Genomic DNA, 27,696 nt, shown 5'->3' with positions numbered 1-27,696 from the left:
TGTACACAGCAACAATGAGATTATGTGATGATCAATTTTGATGGATGTGGCTCTTTTCAACAATGAGGTGATTCAGGCCAATTCTAATAGACTTGTGATGGAGAGAGTCATATGCATCCAAGGAGAGAACTGTGGGGACTGAATGTGGATCACATTATAGTATTGTCAAAGTTTTTGTTGTTGTTTATCTACTTTTTTTCTTTCTCATTTTTCCCCTTTTTGTTCTGATTTTTTTTTTCATGTAGCATGATAAATGTAGAAATATCTATAGAAGAATTATGTATGTTTAACATATATTGGAATTCTTGATGTCTAGGAAAGGGGATGGGAGGAAGGGAGGGAGAAAAATTTGGAACACAAGATTTTGCAAAGATGAATGTTGAAAACTATTTGCCTATATTTTGAAAATAAAAAACTATTTTTTTTAAAAGAACAACTTAAAGCAAATAAGTTTTTTGACTATTATAAATACTGAAATCAACTATAAATGCCATGAAGACTTATCTGCTGAAAAAGAACTGATAAGTAGAAGTATGTATTGAAATATTTTTTGTGTGTGTATATACATATACATATATATATATATGTCCATATATGTGTATGTGTAATGGTAGTCATCTCTAGGAGAGGGGTAAGAGGAAGGAAAAAAGAGGAAAAAAAGAAATTTACATGTTAATTATATGACATATTTAAAAGAAATAGCATGTTATACATAATGTATTTGAAGTTTTATGTGCAATTCATCTTTTTTTATTATGCTATATTATGGAAATGCTTTTTTCATTTCATAAAATTAAAATTAAATAAAAAACCTACACAACAAAATAGAAAGTTAATGTAATAAGTCTGTTCATTCCTATAGAATCTTGGTCAACTATGGAACAACTACTACTTTTAATTCACAATCAACTTAAAAAGACAAATGTAAATGAAGAGAATAAATTCTAGGTTGATCCTGACTTTTAAAAATGCTTTTCAATGGGAGACCATCATTACCACCAATAACATTTACTGAATATCTGTTTCTCTAGAATGTCTTATCCAAGTGTCTCCTTAGTCTCTATTACATATGATCTCATATCATAACAATGTCATAGTCTATCTATTCACTGAATTTTTTTCCCCTCTCCAATCTTAACTCTGGTCTTCTTCTAAAGACTGTCGTCTCTATTCAGATGATAATATTCTATGAAATAACTTCTGAATAACAATCTTTGCTACCACAACTTTCTTACTTTGAATTAGATTTACAATGTTAAGAACCACAATTTTAAACCAGCAATATTTGTATTAGACTTACCAAGTGTTTGAAACAGTCTCTTATTTGGTTGATGGGAGAAGAAACCAGGCTTCAAAGCATTTGAAATCACAATATCAAAAATATCTGTAAAATCATTCCTATATGACAATGAAAAGGAGTGAAATTTCCAGTGAATTTATTGAAAATAACTGGATATAATCCATAAATTATTGTCTACTGTAATACTGTTTCTTAAACTTAAATCAACTAGGGAAAGAGGACTATATTTATCCATTTTTAGGGGGATAGTAACAGTGGCAACTAAAAATAAAACAAATTATAGACAGCTTGGCAACACTATAATATTATGAATAGAGAAACATTTTATTTCTTTCTCACCATGAAATCCTATGCAATGACAACTACCAGATAACATATGGCATGTCATTGTTTACCAAGAACTTCTCAGAGAGCACTGAAGTATAATCAGTCTCATCTTACAAAGAGGAAACTGAGCAAATGGTTTGCCCAAGATGAAAGGAGCAGTAATTGGCAAAACTATTCCTTCTATGTTCCTATCTTGGTGAATGATGATACCGTAGAATTTCAACAGTAGGAATTCAGTATAAGTCAATGAATATTTATTAAGCACTATTATGAGCTAGATACCAGGGACACAAAGACAGACAACAACAAAAATTTGCCATTAAGGAAATTGCACCTCCTAAAAATGTGAACAGAGGCTACTGGAAAATAGAATATGCTTTCAAAATTCAGGAGAAAAAGAAAAAACAAAACAAAACAAATGGCCAACTTAAGAAAACATAGAATAATGTCTTCAAATAACCAAATAATTATTGCACAACTAGCTATTAGATGCCTGTTGTTGTGCTAGGTATTGTAGAATTTCAATTAAGTATAGGATGGCAAACTAGTGTAATTAAATTAGCCAAAATAGTCTCCCCATTGTGTTGCTTATCAATTTGATGATCTTAAGTATGATAAGTCTCAGTATGGAAGTTGAAAGTTTGAAAACTTGAAGTTTGGAAACTACTGAAGACGTCTGGCTCTTTCCTGGTATACAGATTTTAGAATGAAGACTTTAATCAACATAGTCAGAATATTAAATTGCTTGCTTTCTCAATGGTAAGGGAGGGCCTGAAAGGGTGGAAAAATCTTAAAGAAAAGAATGATAAAAATAAATGGAAATTAATGTCTTTTTCTTCTTTTCCTTTCTTCCTTTCTAGATTTGCTATTTCATGACTACTGAATGAATATGATAGAATTTCCTCCTACCAATGCAGATTAAGAGCAATAATTTTCTCTGATTCTTACTTACATGTATGTATCATATTCCTATCAATTCCAATTCCTATCCTTGGAAAAAGTTCCACTCCTTTTCTGTCCTGTTTTCTAATTCATTTTATGCTGGTGGTGCTGTGTTGTTTAAGGATTAAATGCATCTAGAATTCCCAATTTCTCTATTTTTGTCTGCCTGAATTTTTTATTTCCTTCACAGGTTAATTGAACACTATTTCAAAGTCCAATTCTTCTTGTGCAGCAAAATAATCATATGGACATGCATACATATATTGTATTTAACATATACTTTAACATATTTAACATGTATTGGTCTACCTGCCATCTAGGGGACGGAGTGGGGGGAAAAATTACCCATGCATATATCTTGTAAATAAAAAGCTATAATTAAAAAAGCAAAAAAGAATTAAATGCACCATTCCAATAGACTTGTGATGGAAAGCACCAACTGCATCCAGATAAAGAATTATGGAAATGGAATGTGGAACAAAATATAGATTTTTCACCTTTTTTGGGGTAGTTGTTGTTTACTTGTTTTTTTTCTTTCTTGTGTTTTGTTCACTTTTGATCTAATTTTTCTTGCATAGCATGATGAAGATAGAAATATTTAAAATAATTGCACATGTTTAACCTATATCAGATTGCTTGCTGTCTTGAATGGGGGGAGGAGGGAAAGAGGGAAAAAACTGGAAAAAAAAGTTTTGTAAAGGTGAATGTTGAAAACTATCTTTACATGTATTTGGAAAATTAAAATACTATTAAAAAGGAATCAAAAACACCACAGACAGAATATTTAGGGAACTCACAGGAACTGGAATATATGAAATGAAGTTAATAATATAGAATTACACATATCAACAGCATGTCAAAGTAGGAAATTTTAGAATGTATTATTAAAGGGAAGGCATATAAATATGTAGAAAAGAAATTGGTTATCATAAAGAACAGATATTCTCATGCCTTCTTCTGATAGGTTTTCTAGATTGAGGAATATAGTAGACAAAGCATATTTAGAAAAATATTTGACAAAGATGGAATAACATGTGTTAGATACTGGTAATTAAGTAAAATCAGAAATGGCTGAATGAACAAACTCCACAAACTAATAGCTAGGTGGAGGGATATCTTTAATGAATTGCCCTTAGGCTCTGGCCTTATACTGTTCAAAATTTTTTCTTGTTGCTGGTGAGGTAGAAACTAGTGAATTGTTTGAGTCTGGAAGTTCTGATCTGCAATAGGAGTATAACTGAGCAGATGTCCACACTAAGTTCAGAACCAATATTGCAAGTCTGACCAAAAGTAGAAAGCTACCATGCTGACTAAAAAGGGGGCAAATCAGCCTGTGCTAGAAAAAGCATTCAGCTACCCTAAGAGATAGGAAGGCCCAGAATCACATTATGTTTGTATGTACATATGCTTGAATGTATATATATGTATATAAATGCACATATAGTTTAGACATATATATGTAATATTTGCATATATACATAGAGTCTACCTATTTCTGCCCTCCACCTTTGTGATTTAAATGAAGGAATTGTTATACTGACCAAATATGAAGATGACATGAAGCTAAGAAGGATAGCTAAAAAGTTCAAAGTCAAATCAGAAAACAGAAAGATCATGATTAAAAAAAAGGGACTATATCTAAAACTACTAAATGGAATAGAGAAAAAATATAATTTTAGATTTAGATTCAAATAATCAACTTTATAAGTACAAACCTGAATGGAAAAGATTTGGGAATCTTAGTAAATACAAGGTAAATGTGACAGCCAGTGTTAAAACAGCTGTCAAAATGGCTGTCAGTCTTGTAGCACTTTTCAATAGTGAAGTGATGGAGAGGGAATGTGAGGACTGAGTGTGGATTACAACATAGTATTCACACTTTTTGTTATTGCTGTTGTTTACCTACATTTTGTTTTCTTTCTAATTTTTTCCTTTTTGATCTGATTTTTCTTGTGTAGCATGATAACTGTGGAAATATGTATATAAGAACTGCACATGTTTAATATATATTGGATTACCTGCCATCTGGGGAGGAAGTAGGGGAAAGGAAGGGAGAAAAAATAATTTTGTACCCCAAGGTTTTGCAAGGGTGAATATTCAAAATTATCTATGCATATGTTTCAAAAATAAAAAGCTTTGAAAAAATAACTATAGGGCTAACTAAGCCATCCTTGCAGAGAAAAGAGAAATGATAATACAGTTGTACTGCACCTTGGTCAAAATATATTTAGATTACTGTGTCCAATTCTGGATGCCACATTTAAGATAAGACAATGATAAAGCATGTTCAGGAAGCAGATAAAGCTAGTGAAGAGGATCACCTGAAATCAAAACAGGATCATTTAGAAGAACTGGGGATTTTTAGACTGTAGAAAAGACCTAGAGGACAGGATTACTAGCTAGCTTGAATTTCTGAAGGAATATCAAAGGAAAGAGGTAACAGGATTGATTTATTATAACCTTAGTCCAGGGGTGGAAAACATCAGGCCTGTGGGCAACACGGTTTTATTATTTCCTAAGGCAACTGCAGGTGAAGATAAGCTGAAAGTTAGGCATAATAACCTCCCACTGCTTGGGTTCTTTAAGTTGTTAATTTTGTATGGCCCATGAATGATATTATAAATGTCCCCTTAGTGGAAAAAAAGATTCCCCAGACCTGCCTTACAGAGAAGTATTAAGAAGAGTAAATGAGTGAAAATTACAGAAAGACAGATTTATGCTTGATATAAGAAATAAGTTTTACAATTACAATTGGGACTATAGAAAATGGTTATAGGTTTCAAACGGAGGCCACACGATCCTTTATTAATAATGCTGGATTTATCCAGATATTGGGTATACTAGATGCTACTGAAGTTCCTTTCAAGTGTAAGATAATGGACAAATGAAAGAAGATTTGATGTAGTCAACACTTACCCAATAACGTACTCACAGAGAAGTCTGCAGTAGTCACTGTGTGAATTGGTCATTATAAAGAGAACCTTTCCAGCATTCTTTAGCTGACGAAGCCACTTTTTCACTGATTCTGGACAAGGCAGCAAATATCTTCCTGGATCACGTTTGATTTCTGGGAAATACATTCCAGCATTTTCTAAAACAAATAAACAAAACTGCAAAATTACAATTAAATTTTTGTGGTAGTCGCAAAAAATAAATGCCACCCCCAAAAAATTTCAATCATGCTTTTAAACACTTAAATTCTATTTACTTTAAATATGTATGAAAACAAATATATTAAGATAATTTAAAAATAGAGAAAAGTATCTAAGGTGACAAAACCCAGCATTATTAGCATTTTCTCTAGCTGACCCCATGCTGGAATGCTCTCTCTCCTCATCTCTACCTCCTGTCTTTCTGCAAATTCCAATTAAAACTGTCTGTCTGTCTGTCTGTCTCTCTGCATATCCTATTCCCTCCAGGAAATTTTTCCTAATCCCACTTTATTCCTCTGATAATTATTTACTGTTTTTCTGTATATATCTTGCTTTGTCTATGTTTATTCACATACTGTCTCATGCTTTTGATTATAAGCTCCTTCAGGGCAGAAGCTGTCTTTTGCTTCTTTTTGTTGCTGTGATCTTTAGCAGAAGTGCCTAGAACACAGCAGATTGTTATGGCCATAACTCTGAAACAAGGATTCTTACTAATTCAGTGGAATTGATGGTAAACAATGGTTATCTAGTTTAGCAGGGTGATTAATACTTCTCTAAATTCAGTATGACTGATTTAATCTTACAACAAATAATGGTTTCGTAGTGATAAAATGATTGGTTTATACTCAAAATAGAGCATATAAAGCTGCGATAAACTCAGCCAGAGTGAGAACCAGAGACAGACTCAGAAGGGCTAAGAGAAAGACCCAGAAGAGCCAGCCACATTCATTCTATCTTCAGTCAGGCTCTTGGTGGCTCTTCTGGGGGACCAAGAGGCTCAGGGCCAGAGCCAGAGAAGACAAGCAAACTGGAGGCAGGAGCTCAAGCCCTTAGACTCAGAAAGATTCATTTCCATCTTTATCAGCTTCCTGGTGGCTGGCATGTCCTCCTGCTCCCCCGGCTGAGACCAAGGCTTTCCAGAAAGCTGGCCCGGGCCCCAGGCAAGGAAACTAGATTGTGAAGGAGATAATAAAGGATTTGGATTTTAATGCCTGGCTATTCTTGTGGTAATTAATCTGCTGAAACCTCCTCCAAGACCTCCAGAAAATCAATAAGAACATTATAGCAGATGCTTAAATCAATATTTACTGATTGATTTTTATGTAAAATATTTCCTGTGTAAAACTAATTCTCAGACACTGGGAAATGAATATAAACTGCTTACATTTTTGTTTTTCTTCCCGGGTTATTTATACCTTCTGAACTCAATTCTCCCTGTGCAACCAGAAAACTGTTCGGTTCTGCACACATATTTTATATCTAGGATATACTGTAACCTATTCAACATCTAAAGGACTGCTTGCCATCTGGGGGAGGGGGTGGAGGGAGGGAGGGGAAAAATCGGAACAGAAGTGAATGCAAGGGATAATGCTGTAAAAAATTACCCTGGCATGGGTTCTATCAATAAAAAGTTATTAAAAAAAAAAAAAACAAAAAAACAACTAATTCTCAGGCAGTATTGCTTGATAGATTAGAAAGATTATCTTCAGATCAGAAAAATGTGGGCTTAAACCCCACTTTTTTTTTTTACATGTCCAAACAGTTATTTTGCTGTACAAAAAGAATCAATCAGACTCTGAAATAGTGTACAATTAGCCTGTGAAGGAAATCAAAAATGCAGGTAGACAAAAATAGAGGGATTGGGAATTCTATGTAATGGTTCTTAGTCATCTCCCAGAGTTCTTTCTCTGGGTATAGCTGGTTTAATTCATTACTGCTCCATTGGAACTGATTTAGTTCATCTCATTGCTGAAGATGGAAAGGTCCATCAGAATTGATCATCATGTAGTATTGTTGTTGAAGTATCTAATGATCTCCTGGTCCTGCTCATTTCACTCAGCATCAGTTCACGTAAGTCTCTCCGGGCCTTTCTGAAATCATCCTGTTGGTCATTTCTTACCGAATAATAATATTCCATAACATTCATATACCACAATTTATTCAGCCATTCTCCAATTGATGGGCATCCACTCAGTTTCCAGTTTCTGGCCACTACAAAGGGGGCTACCACAAACATTCTTGCACATACAGGTCCCTTTCCCTTCTTTAAAATCCCAGTAGAAACACTGCTGGATCAAAGGATATGCACAGTTTGATAACTTTTTGAGAATAGTTCCAAATTGTTCTCCAGAATGGCTGGATGTATTCACAACTCCATCAACAATGTATTAGTGTTCCTGTTTTCTCACATCCCCTCCAACATTCTGCATTATCTTTCCCTGTCATTCTAGCCAATCTGACAGGTGTGCAGTGGTATCTCAGAGTGGTCTTATTTTGCATTTCTCTCATTAATAGTGACTTGGAGCATCTTTTCATATTTAAGCCCTCTAATATATACTGCTTGTGTTATCCTGGGCAAGTTAAGTTATTTAAGTACTTTGAAAGTTTTATTTTATTTATTTATTTTTAACTCAGAACTCTTTATACTCTGAAATCACAACTTCAGTTTTTATTCCAATTCTTCCTTTAGGATTCCTTTTGAGAAAAAGTAGTTTTGAGGGAAAGATCCTCAGGCTATGATTAACAAAAGGTCAGACTTCAAAGAAAGGTGTAGCTGTAGTTTTAAAGGCAACATATGTCTAAGTCCCTTTCCCTTAAGTCCCAATTTCTCAGAGAAAAAATAGAAAAGCTAAATTCAACAGTTGGTATAACTTGTTTCACCATGAGATCATCAACAGACCAAAAAAAAATTTTTTTCCCCTTGTAGCATTGTGCTCTCTGTGGACACCTGTGGCTTATTCTTTGATTCAGTAAATCTCAGACATGATTTAGAGTCATGGTATTTCTAAATGTCCAGTGCAACATGGTTTTATTTAAAAATAAAGAGAAAATTCCATTTCCTTCAGTTCCTCCAAGAAAAGAAAGAACATTAAATAGGAAAAGAAGTAACAAAAAGAATTAGTGCTCAGAAAAAAACCCAAAAAGAACAAAAAATCAAAAACATAAAGGAAAACAATGGTGGATGATATAGTAAAACTGAAGGGTAATTAGGGATATTCTTGTTTCCCTAACTCTTCAAAAGTATTATAGAATACCTCTGGAGGCCAAGAATAGGATGGGATATATACACACAAATAAGATCGTTTAATTGGACTATTTACACATATATGTAAACATACAAATATATATACGTAAAGTCCAATTAGATTGTTTTTCACCCAGAAGATATATTAAGTAAAAATATTTATGAGAGAGATGCTGTACAATGTATGAAATACTTAACAGAGAAACTTTTATACTAGTTTGTACAGTATTAATACATCAATCTTTGGAGAGTAATCCACTTTTTCATTCTGCCAATGTGTATTTAGTGCCATCTAGTGATTACTATGCATAAATTTTATAACGAAAAACTGGAGAATAGTCTTTTGTGAAGTTTTTCATGTATTAAAAGATCATTCAAATTAACATTCTATATTAAAAAAAAACTTAATTGACATTCACTTGTTTTCAATTCACTTTGAGGAAAGGATTCATTTGCATTTTTATATAGTCATAGGAAATAAGAGTGAATCTGAAAATGTTACTTGTTTCATTCATTTCTCCCTTTTCATCATTAATTAGAATATTTTCAAACAGGTTAATACAATGTCATTACCAAGGTGATACATCTCTAATTTATCTCAGATTTACTATATTAACCTACATAATTCAAAGTTCTAATCATATTAATCAGTTACTAAGTCCTGTCATTTCTTACCTTTAAAATATATGTTACAAGGCAGTAGTCAAAAGCAAAACATTTTTCCAGGATGGACAGGTTGAAAGGAGAGAGAAGATAAAAAAGGGAAGAAATAGAGTGAAGGTAAATACAATTAGTAATCATAACTTTGAAAAATGTTTTACAGCAAGTTTCTGTGATGAAGGCTTCATTTGTCAAACATATAAAGAACTGAATCAAAATTATAAGAATACAAGTCATTTTCTGAATGATAAATGGCCAAAAGATATGAACAAGCAGTTTCCAGAACAATCAAAGTTGTTTATATTCATATAAAAAAATGCTCTAAATGACTATTGATTAGAGAAATGCAAATTAAAAGAACTCTGAGTTACTACCTGACATCTCTCAGACTAGCTAATATGACTAAAAGGAAAATGACAAATGTTGAAGGGCATGTGGAAAAATTGGGACACTACTGCATTGCTGGTGGAGTTGTGAACTGGTCTAACCATTCTGGAGAGCAATTTGAAACTATGTGCAAAGGGCTATAAAACTATGCACAATCTTTTAAAGAAATACCATTACTAGGTAAAAGAACTATTGAAAAAAAAGGAAAAGCACCTATATAAAATATTTTATATCAGCAATTTTTACAGGAAAGAATTAGAAATTGAGGGGATGTTCATCAATTGGGGAATGATTAAACAAGTTGAATCGCTGATGGAATACTATTGTGCAATAAGAAATGAATGAGCAGGATGCTCTCAGAAAAACCCAGCATGACTTACATGAACTAATGCTCTGTGAAATGAGCAGAACCAGAAGACCATTGTACACAGTAACTGCAATATTATAAAATTATCAACTGTAAATGACTTAGCTATTCTCAGCAATACAATGACACAATTCCAAAAGATTTATGATGAAAAAATCCTATTAATCTCCAGAGAAAAAGAACTGATGAATTTGAAAGCAAACTGAAGCATAATTTTTCAAAATTTTATTTTTCTTGTGTTTTTTATTTTCTTTCACAATGTGACTAATATAGAAACATGTTTTGCATGACTGCTATGTATAACATAAATCAAGTTGTTGGTCTTCTCAAAAACAGGGGAAGGAAGACAGAGAGAGAATTTATAACTGGAAATTTTTTTAAAATGTCAAAAATTGCATTTGCATTAAATGAGGGGAAAAAATTTAAAATATTTTATTTGAAGAGTTTTAGTATTTTTTATTTTTTTGTGCTTAAAATGTTATTTCTTTTAAAAAATTAATAATAGACTTCCAGGGGTGGAGTCAAGATGGCAAAGAAGACACAGGTTTCTGATCTTCTCCTACAACCCTCAGATTAATTAGCAAATTTAGACTCTGAATTAGCTCTGGACCAGCAAAATCCACAAATATTGGGAGTGCAATGAATTACCGGCAGAAGATAATTTTGAAGATTGCCAGAAAAGGTCTGTTTCAATTGGGAATGGAGGGGGGGGGGATGGTGTAACCAAGCACAAGCAGGCTGAGCAGAGATGCCAGCAGACCGTGCAGAGTCCCAGGGTGATGTAGACTCCACCTAGTGGAGAATCTACAGGGATGACTTTACCACAGTGTTGCCATTCTGTCCTGGTTGCAAGCCAGTAGATTGGCAGAGAAGTTATAAAACATCCAACACAAACACAAAAGGCAAATAGTGAACCCCGTAGCATCAGAGTCTCACCAGACCTGACCACGCCTACCCAGTTCCAGGAGTGAGTCAGCACTGACAGCGCAGTGCAGTTGCTTATAAAAGAAGCCACTACTTGTAGAGGAAGCATGGAAAATCTCCTGTGCCCTAAAAGCAGACATTAACTTTTTTTTTTTTAATGAGTTAAAAAAGCAAAGAGAACTTTGACCATACACAGGTTTTATGGTGAAAGAAAAGAGCAGACTTTAAACCTGAGGAGACTAAATGCAGATCGCCTCCAGATGAAGCCCCAAAAGGCAATATAATCTGGCCCCCATCAAACAAGGCTCTCCTAGAAGGAATTAAAAAGGATCTTAAAAGAGAGCTACAAGAAAAATAGGAAAAGAAAAGGAAAACTCTGCAAGAGGGTTTGGAAAAGGCACATAACTCATTAAAAGATAGATTTGTAAAAATGGAAAAAGATAACAACTCCCAGAAAAACATAATTTGTGAAATGGAAAAAGAAAATAACTCCTTAACAAACATAATTTGTGAAATGGAAAAAAAAAAATCCACAGAACAAAACAACTCATTTAAAAATTCAATTGGACAAATACAAAAAGAAGTAAAAAAAGTAAATGAAGAAAATAATTCACTAAAATTCAGAACTGAACAAATGGAAATGAATGACTCAATGAGACAAGTCAATCAAACAAAATGAAAAAAAAAAGTGAAAAAATAGAAAAAAATGTAAAATACCTAATTGGGAAAACAACTGACCTAGAATATAGATCTAGAAGAGACATTCTAAGGATTATTGAACTCCCTGAAATCCATGATGAGAAAAAGCCTAGACACTATTTTTTAGGAAATCATCAAAGAGAACTGCCCTGATGTCTTAGAATCAGAAGGTAAAATGACCTTTGAAAGAATTCACTGAACACCTTCTGAAAGAGTCCCCAAAATTAAAACTCCAAGGAATATCAGTGCTAAATTTCAGAACTATCACACCAAGGAAAAAATATTACAAGCAACCAGAAAGAAACAATTCAAATACCAAGGAGTCACAATAAGGATTACTCAGGACCTAGAAGCTTCCATGTTAAAGGATTGAAGGGTCTGGAATCTGATATTCTGAAAGACAAAGGAACTTGGAATACAGCCAAGAATAAACTACCCAGCTAAGCTGAGCATTTTCTTTCAGGGAAAAAGATGGACATTCAATGAAACAGATGAATTCCATTTATTTTTGATGAAAAGACCAGAGCTAAACAAAAAATTTGACCTTTAAATATAGGACTCAAGAGAAGCATAAAAAGGTAAAAAGAATTCTTGAGAACTATATTTCTGTTATGGGTACATAGAGAGTACATGTATAATTTGATTTTACTGTTCTAATATAAAAAGGAACTAGAGGTGGAAAGGGAATTGTACCAGAAAAAAGGAAAAGTGGAGGTAAAAAGAGGGAAATTGCATCTCAGGAAGAGGCAAAGAAAACCTATTATAATTGAAGGAAAGAGGGAAGGTGATGAATATTGTGTGAATCTTACTCTCATCAGATTTGGCTCAAAGAAAGAATATTAGATATATTTGGTTTCATCAGGAAACTTCTCTCACCTTATAGAAAAGTAGGAGGGGAAAAGGGAAAAGAGAAGGGGTAGGCGAAATAAAAAGGGAAAACAGAAATTGTAGGGGAAAGGTAGAAGAAAGAGGGAGGGTCTCTAAACGGGAAGAAACGCTTGAAGCAAGTATTGTTCATAAGTAAACTACTGGGGAGGAAGGAAAGGGGAAAAAGAAAGAGAAAAGTATAATTTGGGATTAATAAGATGGCAGGAAATATAGAATTAGTAATTTTAACCGAAAACATCCAACACAAACACAAAAGGCAAATAGTGAAAGATAGCAGACTGGATTAAAAGCCAAAATCCTACAATATGTTGTTTACAAGAAACACATTTAAAGTAGAGCAATATATACAAAATAAAGGTAAAAGGCTAGAGCAGAATACTGTGTTTCAGGTGAAGAAAAAAAGCAGGGATAGCCATCTTGATTTCTGATCAAGAAAAAGCAAAAATTGATCTAATTAAAAGAGATAAGGAAGGAAACTGTATCTTGCTAAAAGGTACCATAGATGATAAAGCAATACGAATACTAAACATATATGCACCAAGTGGTGTAGCACCTAAATTCCTAAAACAGAAGTTCAGAGTTGTAAGAAGAAATAGACAGCAAAACTATAATAGTGGGAGATCTCAACCTTTCACTCTCAGAACTAGATAAATCAAGCCATAAAATAAATAAGAAAGAAGTTAAAGAGGTAAACAGACTACTAGAAAAGTTAGGTATGTTAGATCTTTGGAGAAAACTGAATGGAGACAGAAAGGAGTACACTTTCCTCTTGGCAGTTCATGGAACCTATATAAAAACTGACCATATATTAGGATATAAAGACCTCCAAATCCAAAGCAAGTGCAGAAAGGCAGAAATAGTAAATACATTTTTTTTTTCAACTCACAATGCAAGTAGCTAGAAACTGGAAATTGAATGGATGCCCATCAAGTGGAGAATGGCTGGGTAAATTGTGGTATATGAATGTTATGGAATATTATTGTTCTGTAAGAAATGACCAGCAGGATGAATACAGAGAGGCTTGGAGAGACTTACATGAACTGATGCTGAGTGAAATGAGCAGAACCAGGAGTTCACTTTACATTTGACAACGATATTGTATGAGGATGTATTCTGATGGAAGTGGATTTCTTTGACAAAGACTCAGTTTCAATTGATAAATGATGGACAGAAGCAGTTACACCCAAAGAATGAACACTGGGAAACGAATGTGAACTATTTGCATTTTTGTTTTTCTTTCCGAGTTGTTTTTACCTTCTGAATCCAATTCTCCCTGTGCAACAAGAGAACTGCTTGGTTCTGCAAACATATATTGTATCTAGGATCTAACATATATAGGACTGCTTGCCATCTAGGGGAGGGGGAAAATCGGAACAGAAGCGAGTGCAAGGGATAATGTTGTAAAAAAAATTACCCTGGCATGGATTCTGTCAATATAAAGTTATTATAAAATAAAATAAAATATAAAAAAAAAAAAACAAATCACAATGCAATAAAAATTACATCCAATAAAAAGCCAGGGGAAAATAGACCAAAAAATAATTGGAAACTAAATGATCTCATCCTAAAGAATGAATGGTTGAAATAGCAAATCATAGACAAAATCAATAATATCATCCAAGAGAATGACAAAAATGAGACAATATAGCAAAAATCTGTGGGATACAGCCAAAGTGATAATAAGGGGAAGTTTTATATCTCTAGAGGCTTACTTGCATAAAACAGAGAAAGAGAATTTCTGATCAATGAAACGGGCTTGCAACTAAAAAAGCTAGGAAAAAAGCAAATTAAAAACCTACAATCAAACACCAAACTTGAAATTCTAAAAACAAAAGGAGAGATTAACAAAATTAAAAGTAAAAAAAAAAAACAAACAAAAAACTATTGAATTAATAAATAAAACTAAGGGTTGGTTTTATGAAAAAAGCAACAAAATAGATGAAATTTTATTAAATTTCACTAGAAAAAGGTAAGAAGAAAATCAAATTGTTAGTCTTAAAAAGAAGAGGAAATTACAACAATAAATAGGAGTTACTTTGCCCAACTTTATGCCAACAAATTTGATAACTGAAACGAAATGGATGAATATCTACAAAAATATAGGTTGTCCAGATTAACAGAGGAGGGAAGTAAATTGCTTAAACAGTCCCATTTTACAAAAAGAAATAGAACAAGCTATTAATCAACTGCTTAGGAAAAAATCTCCAGAACAAGATGGATTTACATGTGAATTCTATCAAACATTTAAAGAACAATTGAGTCCAATAGTGTATAAACTATTTGAAAAAATAGCGAATGAAGGACTCCTACCAAATTCCTTTAATGACACAGATATGATACTGATATCATAACAGAAAAAACAGAGATAGAAAATTATAGACCAATCTTAAATAAAATATTAGCAAAGAGAGAAAATTATCCCCCTGATAATACATCATGTCTAAGTAGGATTTACACCAGGAATGTAGGACTGGTTCAATATTAGGAAAACTATTAGCATAATTAACTATGTCAATAACCAAATTAACAAAAATCATATGATCATCTCAATAGATGCAGAAAAAGCATTAGATAAAAATCTAATACCCATTCCTATTAAAAACACTAAAGAGTATAGGATTAAATATACTTTTCCTTAAAAGTGATTAGCATCTATTCAAACCATCAGCAAGCATCAGATGTAATGTAGATAAACTGGAATTACTCCCAATAAAATCATGAAACAAAAATCAGCATTTTTATATATCACTAACAAAGTCCAATGGCAAGAGAAATTCTATTTAAAATAACTGATGATAGGATAAAATAATTGGGGATCTGCCAATGAAAAGTCAGTAACTATATGAGCAAAACTATAAAGCACTTTCCACAAAAATAGTCAGATCTAAACAATTGGAAGAATATCAGGTGTTCTTGGATAGGTAGAGCAAATATAATAAAGATGACTAATCTATTTATTTAGTGCTATACAAAACTCCCAAGAAACTATTTTATTGAAGTAGAAAAAATAGCAACAAAATTCATCTGGAAGAACAAAAGGTCAAGAATTTCAAAGGAATTAATGAAGAGAAAAGCAAATGAAAGTGGCCTAGTTGTACCAGATCTAAAACTATATTATAAAGCAAAGGACATCAAAACCATTTTATATTGGCTAAGAAATAGAGAAGTTGATCAGTGGAATAGGTTAGGTTCATAAGACAAAATAGTCAATGATTAAAGCAATCTAGTTTTTGACAAACTCAAAAGACTCCAAATTTTGAGATAAGAATTCACTATTTGACAAAAACTGCTGGGAAAAGTAGAAACTAGTTTGGCAGAAAGTAGGCATAAACTTACACCTAACATCTTATACCAAGATAAGGTTGAAATGGGTTCCTGATCTAGACACAAAAAATGAGATTATAAACAAATTTGAAGAAAATAGGATAGTTTTCTTCTCAGATTTGTAGAGGAGGAAGGAATTTGGGAACCAAAGAAGAACTAGAGATCATTACTGATCACAAAACAGATAATTTTGATTCTGTTAAATTAAAAAGGTTTTGTACAAACAAAACTAATGCAGACAAGATTAGAAGGAAAGCAATAAACTGAGAAATATTTTTACATCCAAAGGTTCTGATAAAGGCCTTATTTCTAAAATATATAGAGAACTGACTGAAATTTATAACAGTTCAATCCATTCTCCAATCGATAAATGGTCAAAGGATATGAACAGACAATTTTCAGATGAAGAAACAAACGATTTGTAGTCATATGAAAAGATGGTCCAAATCACTATTGATCAGAGAAATGCAAATTAAGACAACTCTGAGATACCACTACATACCTCTCAGATTGGGCAAGATGACAAGAAAAGATAATGATGAATGTTGAAGGGAATGGGGGAAAACTGGGACAACGATACATTGTTAGAACTGTGAACAGATCCAACCATTCTGAAGAGCAATTTGGAACTATGCTCAAAAAGTTATCAAACTGTACATACCCTTTGATCCAGCAGTGTTACTACTGGGCTTATATCCCAAAGAGAATTTAAAGGAGGGAAAGAGACCTACATGGGCAAAAATGTTTGTGGCAGCCCTCTTTGTAGTGGCAAGAAACTGGAAACTGAATGGATGCCCATCCATTGGAGAATGGCTGAATAAATTATGGTATATGAATGTTATGGCATATTACTGTTCTGTAAGAAATGAAAAGCAGGATAATTTCAAAGAGGTTTGGAGAAACTTACATGAACTGATGCTAAGTAAAATGAGCAGAAGAAGATGATCATTATATATAGCAACAATAAGACTACACAACAATCAATTCTGATGGATGTGGCTCTCTTCAACAATGAAATGATTCAAACCAATTCCACTTATTGAGTGATGAAAAGAGTCATCAAAACCCAGAGAACAGAGTGTGGACTACAACATAGCAGTCTCACTTTCTCCGTTGCTATTTGCTTGCATTTTTATAATGTTCTGTGCTAGCTCTCTGGAGGCCTCAGAATCAGCTGGAGTCAGGATAAGCATAAGTCCTTGGTCTATAGGGGGAGAAGTAAAAGGCATAGACAAAACTGCCACAAACTCTCCACCAACCTCCCTTTCTCCACGTCCTCCTCCAAAGTGAGGCTCATCTCATTCCACCCTCTAATCCCTCCTGTGATTATCTGTATACACCATTAGGGCTCATGTTCGACCAAGATTGTTGTATATTGACATTATTTGTTTGGTGATGAGCCGGATAAGTCAGACTTGTAGATTTTGGATTCAATTGGGTAATCAATACTTAGGCATAAAAGTGTAAAGATTAAACAAGTTAATAGTATAATAACAGGTAGGGTAGAGGTGCCTATAGTAGTAGGGCAGATGAAAGGGGCAAATAGATTTTCGTTCATTTTTTCTCCCAAGGGAATGGAATTTCTGGGAGTTTGAGGATTTCTTTTGGAGGATAAATGTAGATTATTTCGATACCGATGAGTTGGAGTTGGAATAAACAGAAAATGTTGATGATGGTTAGGCCAGTAACGTGAAATCAAGCCGATGTTTCTAATTGAGGCATATGCTTTGAGACGTTAAGCTCCATTAATACAGATCGAACCAGCCCAGAATAGTGAGAAGAGACATTTTGCCAAGCATATGCTAATAGTTATTGTCCAATAGGTAATTATCCTGAAGTGCTTGGTTGTCTGATTCAAGCACACCTTTTAAAAGTTTCAGCTCTTACACATTTTGTTTTCTTTCTCAGTTTTTCTTTTTCTTCCTTCTTGATCTGATTTTTCTTGTACAGCAAGATAACTATATAAATATGCATATATAGATGGATTTAACATGTATTTTAACATATTTAACATATATTGGACTACCTGCCAGATAAGGGAAAAATTTGACAAAAGGCTTTTCAAGGGTCAAATTTGAAAAAATTACCCTTGCATATGTTTTGTAAATAAAAAAGCTTTAATGAAAATAATTAATAATGGCCTTTTCTTTTCAAAATATATGTAAAGATAGTTTTTAACATTTACTCTTGCAAAACCTTGTGTTCTAACTTTTTCTCTCTCTTCCCTCCACTCCCCTCCCCCAGACAGCAAGTAATCCAACAAAGGTTAAACGTGCAATTCTTGTAAACATATTTCCACATTTATCATGCTATACAAGAAAAAATCAGATCAAAAAGAATAAATAATGAGGAAAAAAAAAAGCAAGCAAACAAGGACAAAAAGGTGAAAATACTATGTTGTGATCCACATTCAGTTTTCATAGTCCTCTCTCTGGGTACAGATGACTCTCTCCATCACAAGTCTATTGGAATTGGCCTGAATCACCTCATTGTTGACAAAAGCCACATCCATCAAAATTGATCATCACATAATTTCATTGTTGCTTTGTACAATGTTCTCTTGTTTCTACTCATTTCACTTAATATGAATTCATGTAAGTCTCTCCAGGCTTTTATGAAATCAGCCTGCTGATTATTTTTTATACAACAATAATATTCCATAACATTCATATACTATAACTTAGTCAGTTATTCCCAATCAACTGATGGGCATCCACTCAAGATTCCAATTTCTTGCTGCTACAAAAATTTTTGTACATGTGGTCCCTTTTTCCCTCTTTTTGATCACTTTTAGGTTACAGGCCCAGTAGACAATGCTGGATCAAATGGTATGCAGTTCTATAGCTCTTTGGACACAGTTCCACGTTTCTCTCCAGAATGATTGCATCAATTCACAATTCCACCAACAATGTGTTAGTGTCTTAGTTTTTCTACATCCTCTCCAACATTTATCTTTTTCATTTTACCTTTTCCTTTCATCTTAGCCAATCTGAGAGGTGCATAGTGGTATCTCAGAGTTGTCTTAATTCTCATTTCTCTAATAATACTAATTTAGAGCATAGAATATTAAATGAAAAAAATTTTGTAACATTCGTTGTCATTTCCCTTCTTGAACCTCCTACTGCCAGAATCCCACTTTAAACCCTCAATGCTTTTCCTTTGTAAACTATTACAATAGCTTCTTACTTTTAGTAGTTTGCTCTTCCATCCTTTCTACTCCTGCTAAAGTAATTTCATATCACTCTTCTATTCAATGACGACCCATTCCACATAGTAGTAAAAAAATTATATATATACATACATATACATATATATATATAATGAATTCTTTAGCATGGCATCTATTTTTGCTATGTAGTTTCTGACCAAATTTCAGGGTATTCCTTTTTGAACACTATATTGCAGCTGTTCATTGTTCTTTGGTGTTTCATTCTTCTGCCTCTGCACTGAAGCCTTTTCTCCAATGCCCAGGAATGGAACAGAATTCTAGCCCCAAACTCTTTGCTTCATCTTCTGAAATCCATTTTTCTCTTGTAGGACCACCTCATGAGTCATGATCTGTCAAATCACATCAGTTAGAAGTGATCTTTTCTGAATTTTTCGGAACATTCTATTTGATACTTTGATTCATGACCATGTCTCACCCTCCTATTAACTGCAAGCAAATACAGATTGTGCCATTAAAATTTTTTTAAATGACCTAAGACTAAATTTGTGCCTAGATACATAAATAGACATCTCAGTCCCCTACTTAAAATATGATATAAATTCTTCTATTTAGTTTTTAAAGCTCTTGATTAGTCTAGCTCTGGTCTGAAACTATCTTTCCAATCTCACTTCACACTGCTCTCTTTCCCAAGTTCTTTCATCTAGCTAAATGGTCTTCTCCCTGTTCCTGACATGTGAAATGACATTTTTCTATCTCCAGATCTTTGCACTGGCTGGCCTCCATGCTAGAATAAACTTTCTCCTCACCTCTGACATACAAAATCCATTCCCTCCAAAATACAGCTCAAGAACCATCTTCTACATCATGTGTTTCCTGATCCTCTTAAATGGCAGTACTCTACTTATTACTACTTTGTAGAAGATTATTCTATATATATATTTCCTCATTATATGTTATTTGAACTAATTTCTCTAGAATTTAAGCAACTAAGCATAAATGAATTGCTTTCTTCACATCTCTGTAGTCTCTGTGCCTGACATCTAGTTGGTGCTTAACAGAGTTGCTAATGGCTTGATTATTCATAACTCTCAAATGGATCTGTGATCCCTCTGATTTGAATTTTGTTCCAATCTTGCATATCACAACCCATCTACAACTGCCCAAAGTGGTGATTTTTATATCCATCCACATTCAAATGCACAGGAGATTTACTCTTAGAGGAGTCTTCTTCAGATTTAGAGCACCTTTACTGAGCACATCTTCCTATTTTAATTCTCATTTGATGTTTATAATCAGAGGATTAGTGAAACAATTCTATCAAGAAATCATTAATGAATTGAAAAGACAGGATACACTTTGTGGGAAGAGATTTTTTTTTGACCATCCTGAATGGTACTGCTTTCTCTCTATTGATAATAATTTCCAATTTATCTTAAATTGATATAGCTACCTCTATACATATACGTATATACACTTTGTTTATATATAGTTTCATGTTATCTCCACCATTACAGGTTAAACTCCTTGAGAGTAGGGATTGTCTCTTGCTTTTTTATGCATATCCAGTGCTTAATAAACGCTAGTTGAAAAACTGACATTAAAATAACAGAAAGGATAAAATCTTACATCTTTAGCACATACAACTTGATTTTTTTAAAAAAGTATATTAAATTAATGTAATTGAACCAGCACAGTCCTGCATGTCTGTGTTCCTCAAAATCTTCCAATGATGGGCATCCACTCAGTTTCCAGTTTCTTGCCACTACAAGAAGGGCTGCCACAAATATTTTTGCACATGCGTTCCTTTCCCTACTGTAAGATCTCTTTGGAATATAATCCCAGTAGAAACACTGCTGTGTCAAAGGATATACACAATTTGGTAACTTTTTGAGCATAGTTCCAAATTGCTCTCCAGAATGTTTGGATTTATTCACAGTTCCACCAATAATGTATCTATCAGTGTCCCAGTTTTCCCATACCCCCTCCAACATTCGTCATTATCTTTTCCTGTCATCTTAGCCAATCTGAGAGGTATGTAGTGGTATCTCAGTGTTATTTCTCTGATCAACAGTGATTTGGAGCACCTTTTCATATGACTACAAATTGTTTCAGTTTCTTGATCTGAAAATTGTTCATATCCTTTGACCATTCATCAGTTGAAGAATAGCTTGATTGCCTATAAATCTGAGTCAATTCTCTATATATTTTGGAAATGAGGTCTTTATCAGAACCTTTAACTGTAAAAATGTTTTCCCAGTTTATTGCTTCCCTTCTAACTTTGTTTGCGTTAATTTTGTTTGTACAAAAACTTAACTAAATATAATAAAAATTATCTATTTTGTGATCAATAATGATCTCTAGTTCTTCTTTGGTCATAAATTCCTTCTTCCTCCACAGGTCTGAGAGGTAAATTATCCTCTGTTCTTCTAATTTATTTATAATGTCTTTCTTCATTATCGAGATCATGAACCTATTTTGACTTTATCTTGATATACGGTGTTAAGTGTGTGTAAATGCCTAGTTTCTGCCATATTTGTTTCCATTTCCCAGCAGTTTTTATCAAATAGTAAATTCTTATCCCAAAATCTAGAGTCTTTGGGTTTGTCAAACACTAGCTTGTTATAGTTATTGACTATTTTGTCCTGTGCACCTAATTTATTCCACTGATTAACTACTCTTGTTGTTAACCCATACCAAATGGTTCTGATGACCTTTATTTTATAATATAGTTTTAGATCTGGTACAGCTAGGCCACCTTCAATTTTTTTTTTTTTTTTTTTAATAATTCGTTCTCTTGAAATTCTTGACCTTTTGTTCTTCCAGATGAATTCTGTTATTTTTTTCTAGGTCAATAAAATAGTTTCTTGAGAGTTTTATATAGCACTAAATAAATAGATTAGTTTAGGTAGTATTGTCATTTTTATTATATTTGCTCAACCTATCCAAGAGCACTTGATATTTTTCCAATTGTTTAGATCTGACTTTATTTTTGTGGAAATTGTTTTATAGTTTTGCTCATATGGTTCTTACTTTTCCTTGGCAGATAGATTCTCAATTATTTTATACTATCAGTAGTTATTTAAAATAGAATTTCTCTTTGTATCTCTTGCTATTGGATTTTGTTAGTGATGTATAAAAATGCTGATGATTTATGTGGATTTATTTTGTATCCTGCAACTTTGCTAAAGTTGTGTATTATTTTTAATAGCTTTTTAGTTGATTCTATGGGATTCTTTAAGTATACCATCGCATCATCTGCAGAGTGATAATTTGGTTTCCTCATTATCTATTCTAATTCCTTTAGTGTCTCTCTTTTTTTCTTCTTTTATTGCCAAATTTGGCATTTCTAATACAATATTGAATAGTAATGGTGATAGTGGGCAACTTTGTTTCACTCCTGATATTACTGGGATTGGTTCCAATTTATCCCCATTACATATGATGCTTACTGATTGATGGTTTTAAACAGATACTATTGACTATTTAAAGGAAAAGTCCAATTATTCCTAAACGCCCTTAATGTTTTAATAGGAATGAGCAGGTACCTTAGAACATTCCCCATATCTCAGCACCACCTATGCAGTAACTTTGTCCACCTCCTATGACAGAATTACAAGGGGCACTAATCAAAGCTAAAGAGGAAGGGCAAGATACATTTGATTTAAAAATAGAAGTATACCCTGTGATTGAAGAGTTTGACTCTTCAAGTCAAGAAATAAGAAAATACACTCTTTTTAATTTGGAAATTATCAAAGATCTGAAAAAGGCATGCACTCTTTATGGGTCTACATCATCTTATGTTAAGATGTTATTAGGGAATTTGGATTTTGAAGTTTTAACCCCTAATGATTGGAAATCTATAGCAAGGATATGTTTAGAACCTGGCAAAACTTGTGGCTTTCTGAATATAGTGAACTCTGTAGGATACAAGCCCAACAAAATAGGCAACCAGGAGTTAATATACCAGTCACCTCTGACCAACTAACAGGTATAGGTCATTATGCAGACACTTTAGCACAGCAGCATATGAGTAAATTGCTGCTTCTGCTATCAAAGCATGGGACACCCTCCGAGGAAGACAAGATAGAGGGGAAGCCTTCACGAAAATAGCAAAAGTTCCAAATGAACGCTTTGCTGATTTTGTGGGACATCTGCAGACAGCTGTCATACCAATGATTGGTGAAAATGCAGCAACAGAAATTATGATAAGGCAACTTGCTAAAGAAAATGCTAATGAGGTTTGTAGAAGAATTATACTGAGACAACACAAGAATGCTCCTTTAGCGATCATAAGATGTTTTGCCACAGTGGGCACAAATACCTTTTATACCCAGGCTATGATGCAGACTTCTCAAAATCTGAATATGGGAAGACAGGGTTTCTTTTGGCAAGGGACTTCCAGAGAGACTAGTTAATGCTTTCAATGTGGTAAAGTAGGGCATTTGAAAGCTCAATGTTGGTATAAAGATAAGAGTGAGAAAACAGGGTGGGAGAACAAGACCCAAAACCCCATGTCCAAAATGCAACAGAGGCTTCCATTGGACATCAGAATGTAGACTGATTCAGGGAAACAGGATGTGGGGTCCAGGCCCAGGCCCTTGGACAAAAAACACTGGGGGCATGATGGCAGCCGATGCTACACCAAGAGAGCATTTAGAAGTTCAGTACTCAGACATCACCAATCAGCCAAGAAGCAATCTGATGGGAGAAAGGGATTACAATTGGGAAGAATAGAGTTGTATGCAGCTGGGACTATTGAGATACCCCCTGGAGAGGTGAAATCTGCTCCTCTCCAGCCTATGGATCTCTTGCCTCCAGGCACAGTAGGCTTGACCATTTCACTTCCTGAGAGCACTTACAAAACAAGTGTCCATCCATACACTGATTTGGAAAACTGGGGAATGTGTAGCTAATATTCCAATCACTAATTTACTTTTTGTGTTTGTGTTGGATGTTTTAAAATTTTTCTGCTGATCTACTAGTCACCAACACTGATGTAGGTTCCTCCTCATAGATTTTGCACTGCCCAGCAGAAACTGCATCCCACCCTGGATCTATATAGCCTGTGCTGGCCTCTGTACTCTGCCTGTCTGTGCCTGGCTACCTCCCATGCTAAAACAGACCTTTTATGGTGATTTTCCAAATTATCTTCGGCTGGTAATTTGCTGCATTCCCAATATCCATGGATTCTGGCAGTCCAGCACTAATTCAGAGGCTAAATTTCATAATTAATGTGAGGGTAGTAGGAGAGCTCAGAAATAAACGGGTATCCTTTCCACCATCTTGGCTCTGCCCCTTCTACACTTTATTTTTCACTTTAGTGCTTTACCTGTTTCATGATCAGTTTTTTGGAGTAGTGATTGGTCACTGTATTAATTAGAATTCCAAAGTTTTTGTGTCTTTTACAATATCATAATCTTTATATACATTATTCTCTTAGTTTTATTTACTTTATTCTGTTTCAGTTTTTTTTTTTTTTTTTTTTTTTTTTTTTTTGCTGCTGTTGTTGTTATTTCTCATAGGACAATAGCAGTCCATTAAATTAGTATAACACAATTTGTTGTATCATTTCCCAATTGAGAACTCCATTTTATTTCTATTTATTTACTTACTACAACAAAAAGTGTTGCTAATAAGTATTTTTGGTAAATACAGGTTCTTTCCTTTGGTTTTGATGTCTTTATAGTATTTGTCTAGTAGTAGTAGTAGTAGTACTGCTACTAAACATAGAGTTTAGTAACTTTGGCGTATAATTCTAATTATAGAATTTATGGTTCTAATATGGTTGGACCAATTTATAATTCTACTAAAATGTGCTTCTCTTCTAATAATCCTTCTAAGAGCTGTCTTTTTTTTTTTTTTTTTGTTATCTTTGCCAATCAAATGGGTATGAAGTGGAATCTCAAAGCTGGGTCTAATTTGGAGTATATACATACGGTTGTCAGTAGCCAGCTTTTTTTTCTTTTGAAAACTCCTGAATGATGCAGAATGATAGTTATATCTTAGATCCAAAAGGTTTTCATAAGCAACAAAAAACAGTAGTGAAGTTCTGTATTATCTACATCTTACAGTCAATTGTGTCATAGTAAAGATGTTGTCCGCTATTGAATGTAACTGGCACTTCATATTTACTAAATGAAATAAATGAACATGAAATTATTCTAGTGATCAGAAACTATTAGTGACTCCCCATTATCAAATAAATTCCAAACTCATAAGCTTGGCACCATAATAATAAAATAATGATACTGACAGTTTTATAGTGTTTTAAGATTTGCAAAGCACTTTCCACATATTGTCTCATTTCCATTTTACAGATGAAGAAACTGAATTGCTGAAAGATTAAATAATTCACCAATACTTACAAAGTTATTAAGTGCAAGAGGTGGAATTTGAAAACATTGAAAATATCAAGTCTATTATGCTACTGCTTAGAAACAATAAGGTCTCTATTTAGGACCTTCATGATTTGACTATAGCCTTATCCCAGGAACGTCCTATAATAAATTCTAAATTCTAATCAAGCTGTTTCATTGCCATTAATATCTCCTGTTCTTTCTGAGCTCTGTGCCTTTACTCATAGTATTTCCTATATTTGGAATGTAATCTCCTTCACCTGATGAAATCCTAGTATTCCTTTGGGTCCCAGCTCAACTATGAATTTCTCTAAGAAGTCTTCCCTGTCCTACTCTGCTCAACTTGATCTCTCCTTCCACTGGAATTTGTTCTTATTCATCATCTTCATCCATCATTGTACTTTCCCTGGTGACTGGTACAAATTTATTATTGACTGGTTATATAGAGATTCATTACTTAACTGTAAGTGGCATTTCTTCCTTAAATAATTACCTTAGATAAAAAATATCAAATTATTAATAAAGCTTTGGAAGTGACAAAGGTTTTTTTCTTTTTATAGATGAATTTAGGTCTAACAAATTCTGAAAAATAATCCTAAACAAACAAATCCAAATTGGAGGTGATAAGTTTTCTTGTAAGAGATCCAAGGGCATAATAGAAGGAGATATTTAGTTTATTTTGATACAGAGATAAAGGTGAACCTCTTCATACTTTTGGAATTTTGTTTACTGAAACAGGCAAAAAAAAAGATAAATATGATACATGCATAAGAAAAACACTAAGAAATAGCTTGAAAAGTCTATTCACTTATCCTAATAAAGATATACTTTGTAGCCATTCAACTGCATAATTATCAAAAGAAGAAATTTGGAATAAATAACTAGGGAACTCTAAACCCCAGCACTATTTTGTGATTGTTTGACAAATGCACATTGCCAAGTTAGAAATCAGGATTTGATAAGTGTACTGGCTAATCATCACATCAAAAATGTTGATTAGAAAAGACCTCAGGGACTGATAGATAAGGGGTTAGATATCTAAACATTGCCATCTATCACCTATAAAAATTAATTGGTAAGTCATTTATGTTTATAATATTATAATAATTATATAAATCATTTTCCTGGACTTCAACTATGAAATAAAATAGTTGGACTAGATGGCTTCTGAATATTTTCCTGCTCTAAAGCTATAATCCTCGAGTCCTACCTCTTACAATGACATAAAAGAGAACCTAAGTTCTAAAAGGTTATACCAGAGGAGTATAAGTTCTGGCAGATACTAACTGTGACTCTCCATTATCAAATAAATTCCAAACAAGAAAAAGGTAGGCAAGTTGCAATATTTCATTACAATTTTAGGTGATAGGAAGTGAAATAATTCTTTTTCGTAAATGTCTTAAACCACACTATCTATCTCTTGGTTTTACAGAATCTCAGTTTTGGAAGGGATCATATCCAACCCATACTTCAATGAGAAAGAGGGCAGAGAAAAAAGGGAGGAAGGAGTATAGTGAATAATACTGGGGGGAAACATTCAGTTTCAGTAGCTCCATGGATTGCTGAAGTAACAAAAGCAGAACTGGTCAGTCTTCAATGTCACTTAATCTTTTAAGGTACATTTTTTTTTTTTTAAAACTTTTTATTGATAGAACTCATGCCAGGGTAATTTTTTACAGCATTATCCCTTGCATTCACTTCTGTTCCGATTTGTCCCCTCCCTCCCTCCACCCCCTCCCCCAGATGGCAAGCAATCCTTTGTATGTTGAATAGGTTACAGTATATCCTGGATACAATATATGTGTGCAGAACCGAACATTTTTCTTGTTGCACAGGGAGAATTGAATTCAGAAGGTATAAATAATCCGGGAGGAAAAACAAAAATGCAAGCAGTTTATATTCATCTCCTAGTGTTCTTTCTTTGGGTATAGCTGCTTCTGCCCATCTTTGATCAATTGAAACTGAATTAGCTCCCTTTATCGAAGAGATCCACTTCCATCAGAATACATCCTCAAACAGTATCATTGTTGAGGTATATAATGATCTCCTGGTTCTGCTCATTTCATTTAGCATCAGTTCATGTAAGTCTCGCCAGTCCTCTCTGTATTCATCCTGCTGGTCATTCCTTACAGAAAGGTACTTTTTTTCTTTTGCTATTTTAAATAAGTGATTTTTA

At 33.6% G+C, this 27,696-nt stretch overlaps 1 protein-coding gene across 2 annotated transcripts in view; it reads right to left on the bottom strand.

Annotated features, from left to right (window-relative positions):
• Positions 1–27,696, bottom strand: part of NT5DC1 (5'-nucleotidase domain containing 1) — a 241,868-nt gene that overhangs the window by 84,639 nt on the left and 129,533 nt on the right. For both annotated transcript variants that reach the window (XM_051997582.1, XM_051997581.1), the window contains exons 7-8: positions 5,486–5,660; positions 1,301–1,398 (exon numbers count right to left, since the gene is read on the bottom strand). In XM_051997582.1, the coding sequence (XP_051853542.1) occupies positions 1,301–1,398; positions 5,486–5,660 (273 nt within the window). The remainder of the gene's footprint in view (positions 1–1,300; positions 1,399–5,485; positions 5,661–27,696) is intronic.

Source organism: Antechinus flavipes, chromosome 4 (genome assembly GCF_016432865.1).
Source record: "Antechinus flavipes isolate AdamAnt ecotype Samford, QLD, Australia chromosome 4, AdamAnt_v2, whole genome shotgun sequence".
NCBI lineage: Eukaryota > Metazoa > Chordata > Mammalia > Dasyuromorphia > Dasyuridae > Antechinus > Antechinus flavipes.
Note: the sequence above shows the minus strand (reverse complement) of the source record. Positions and strands in the feature narration are given on the sequence as shown.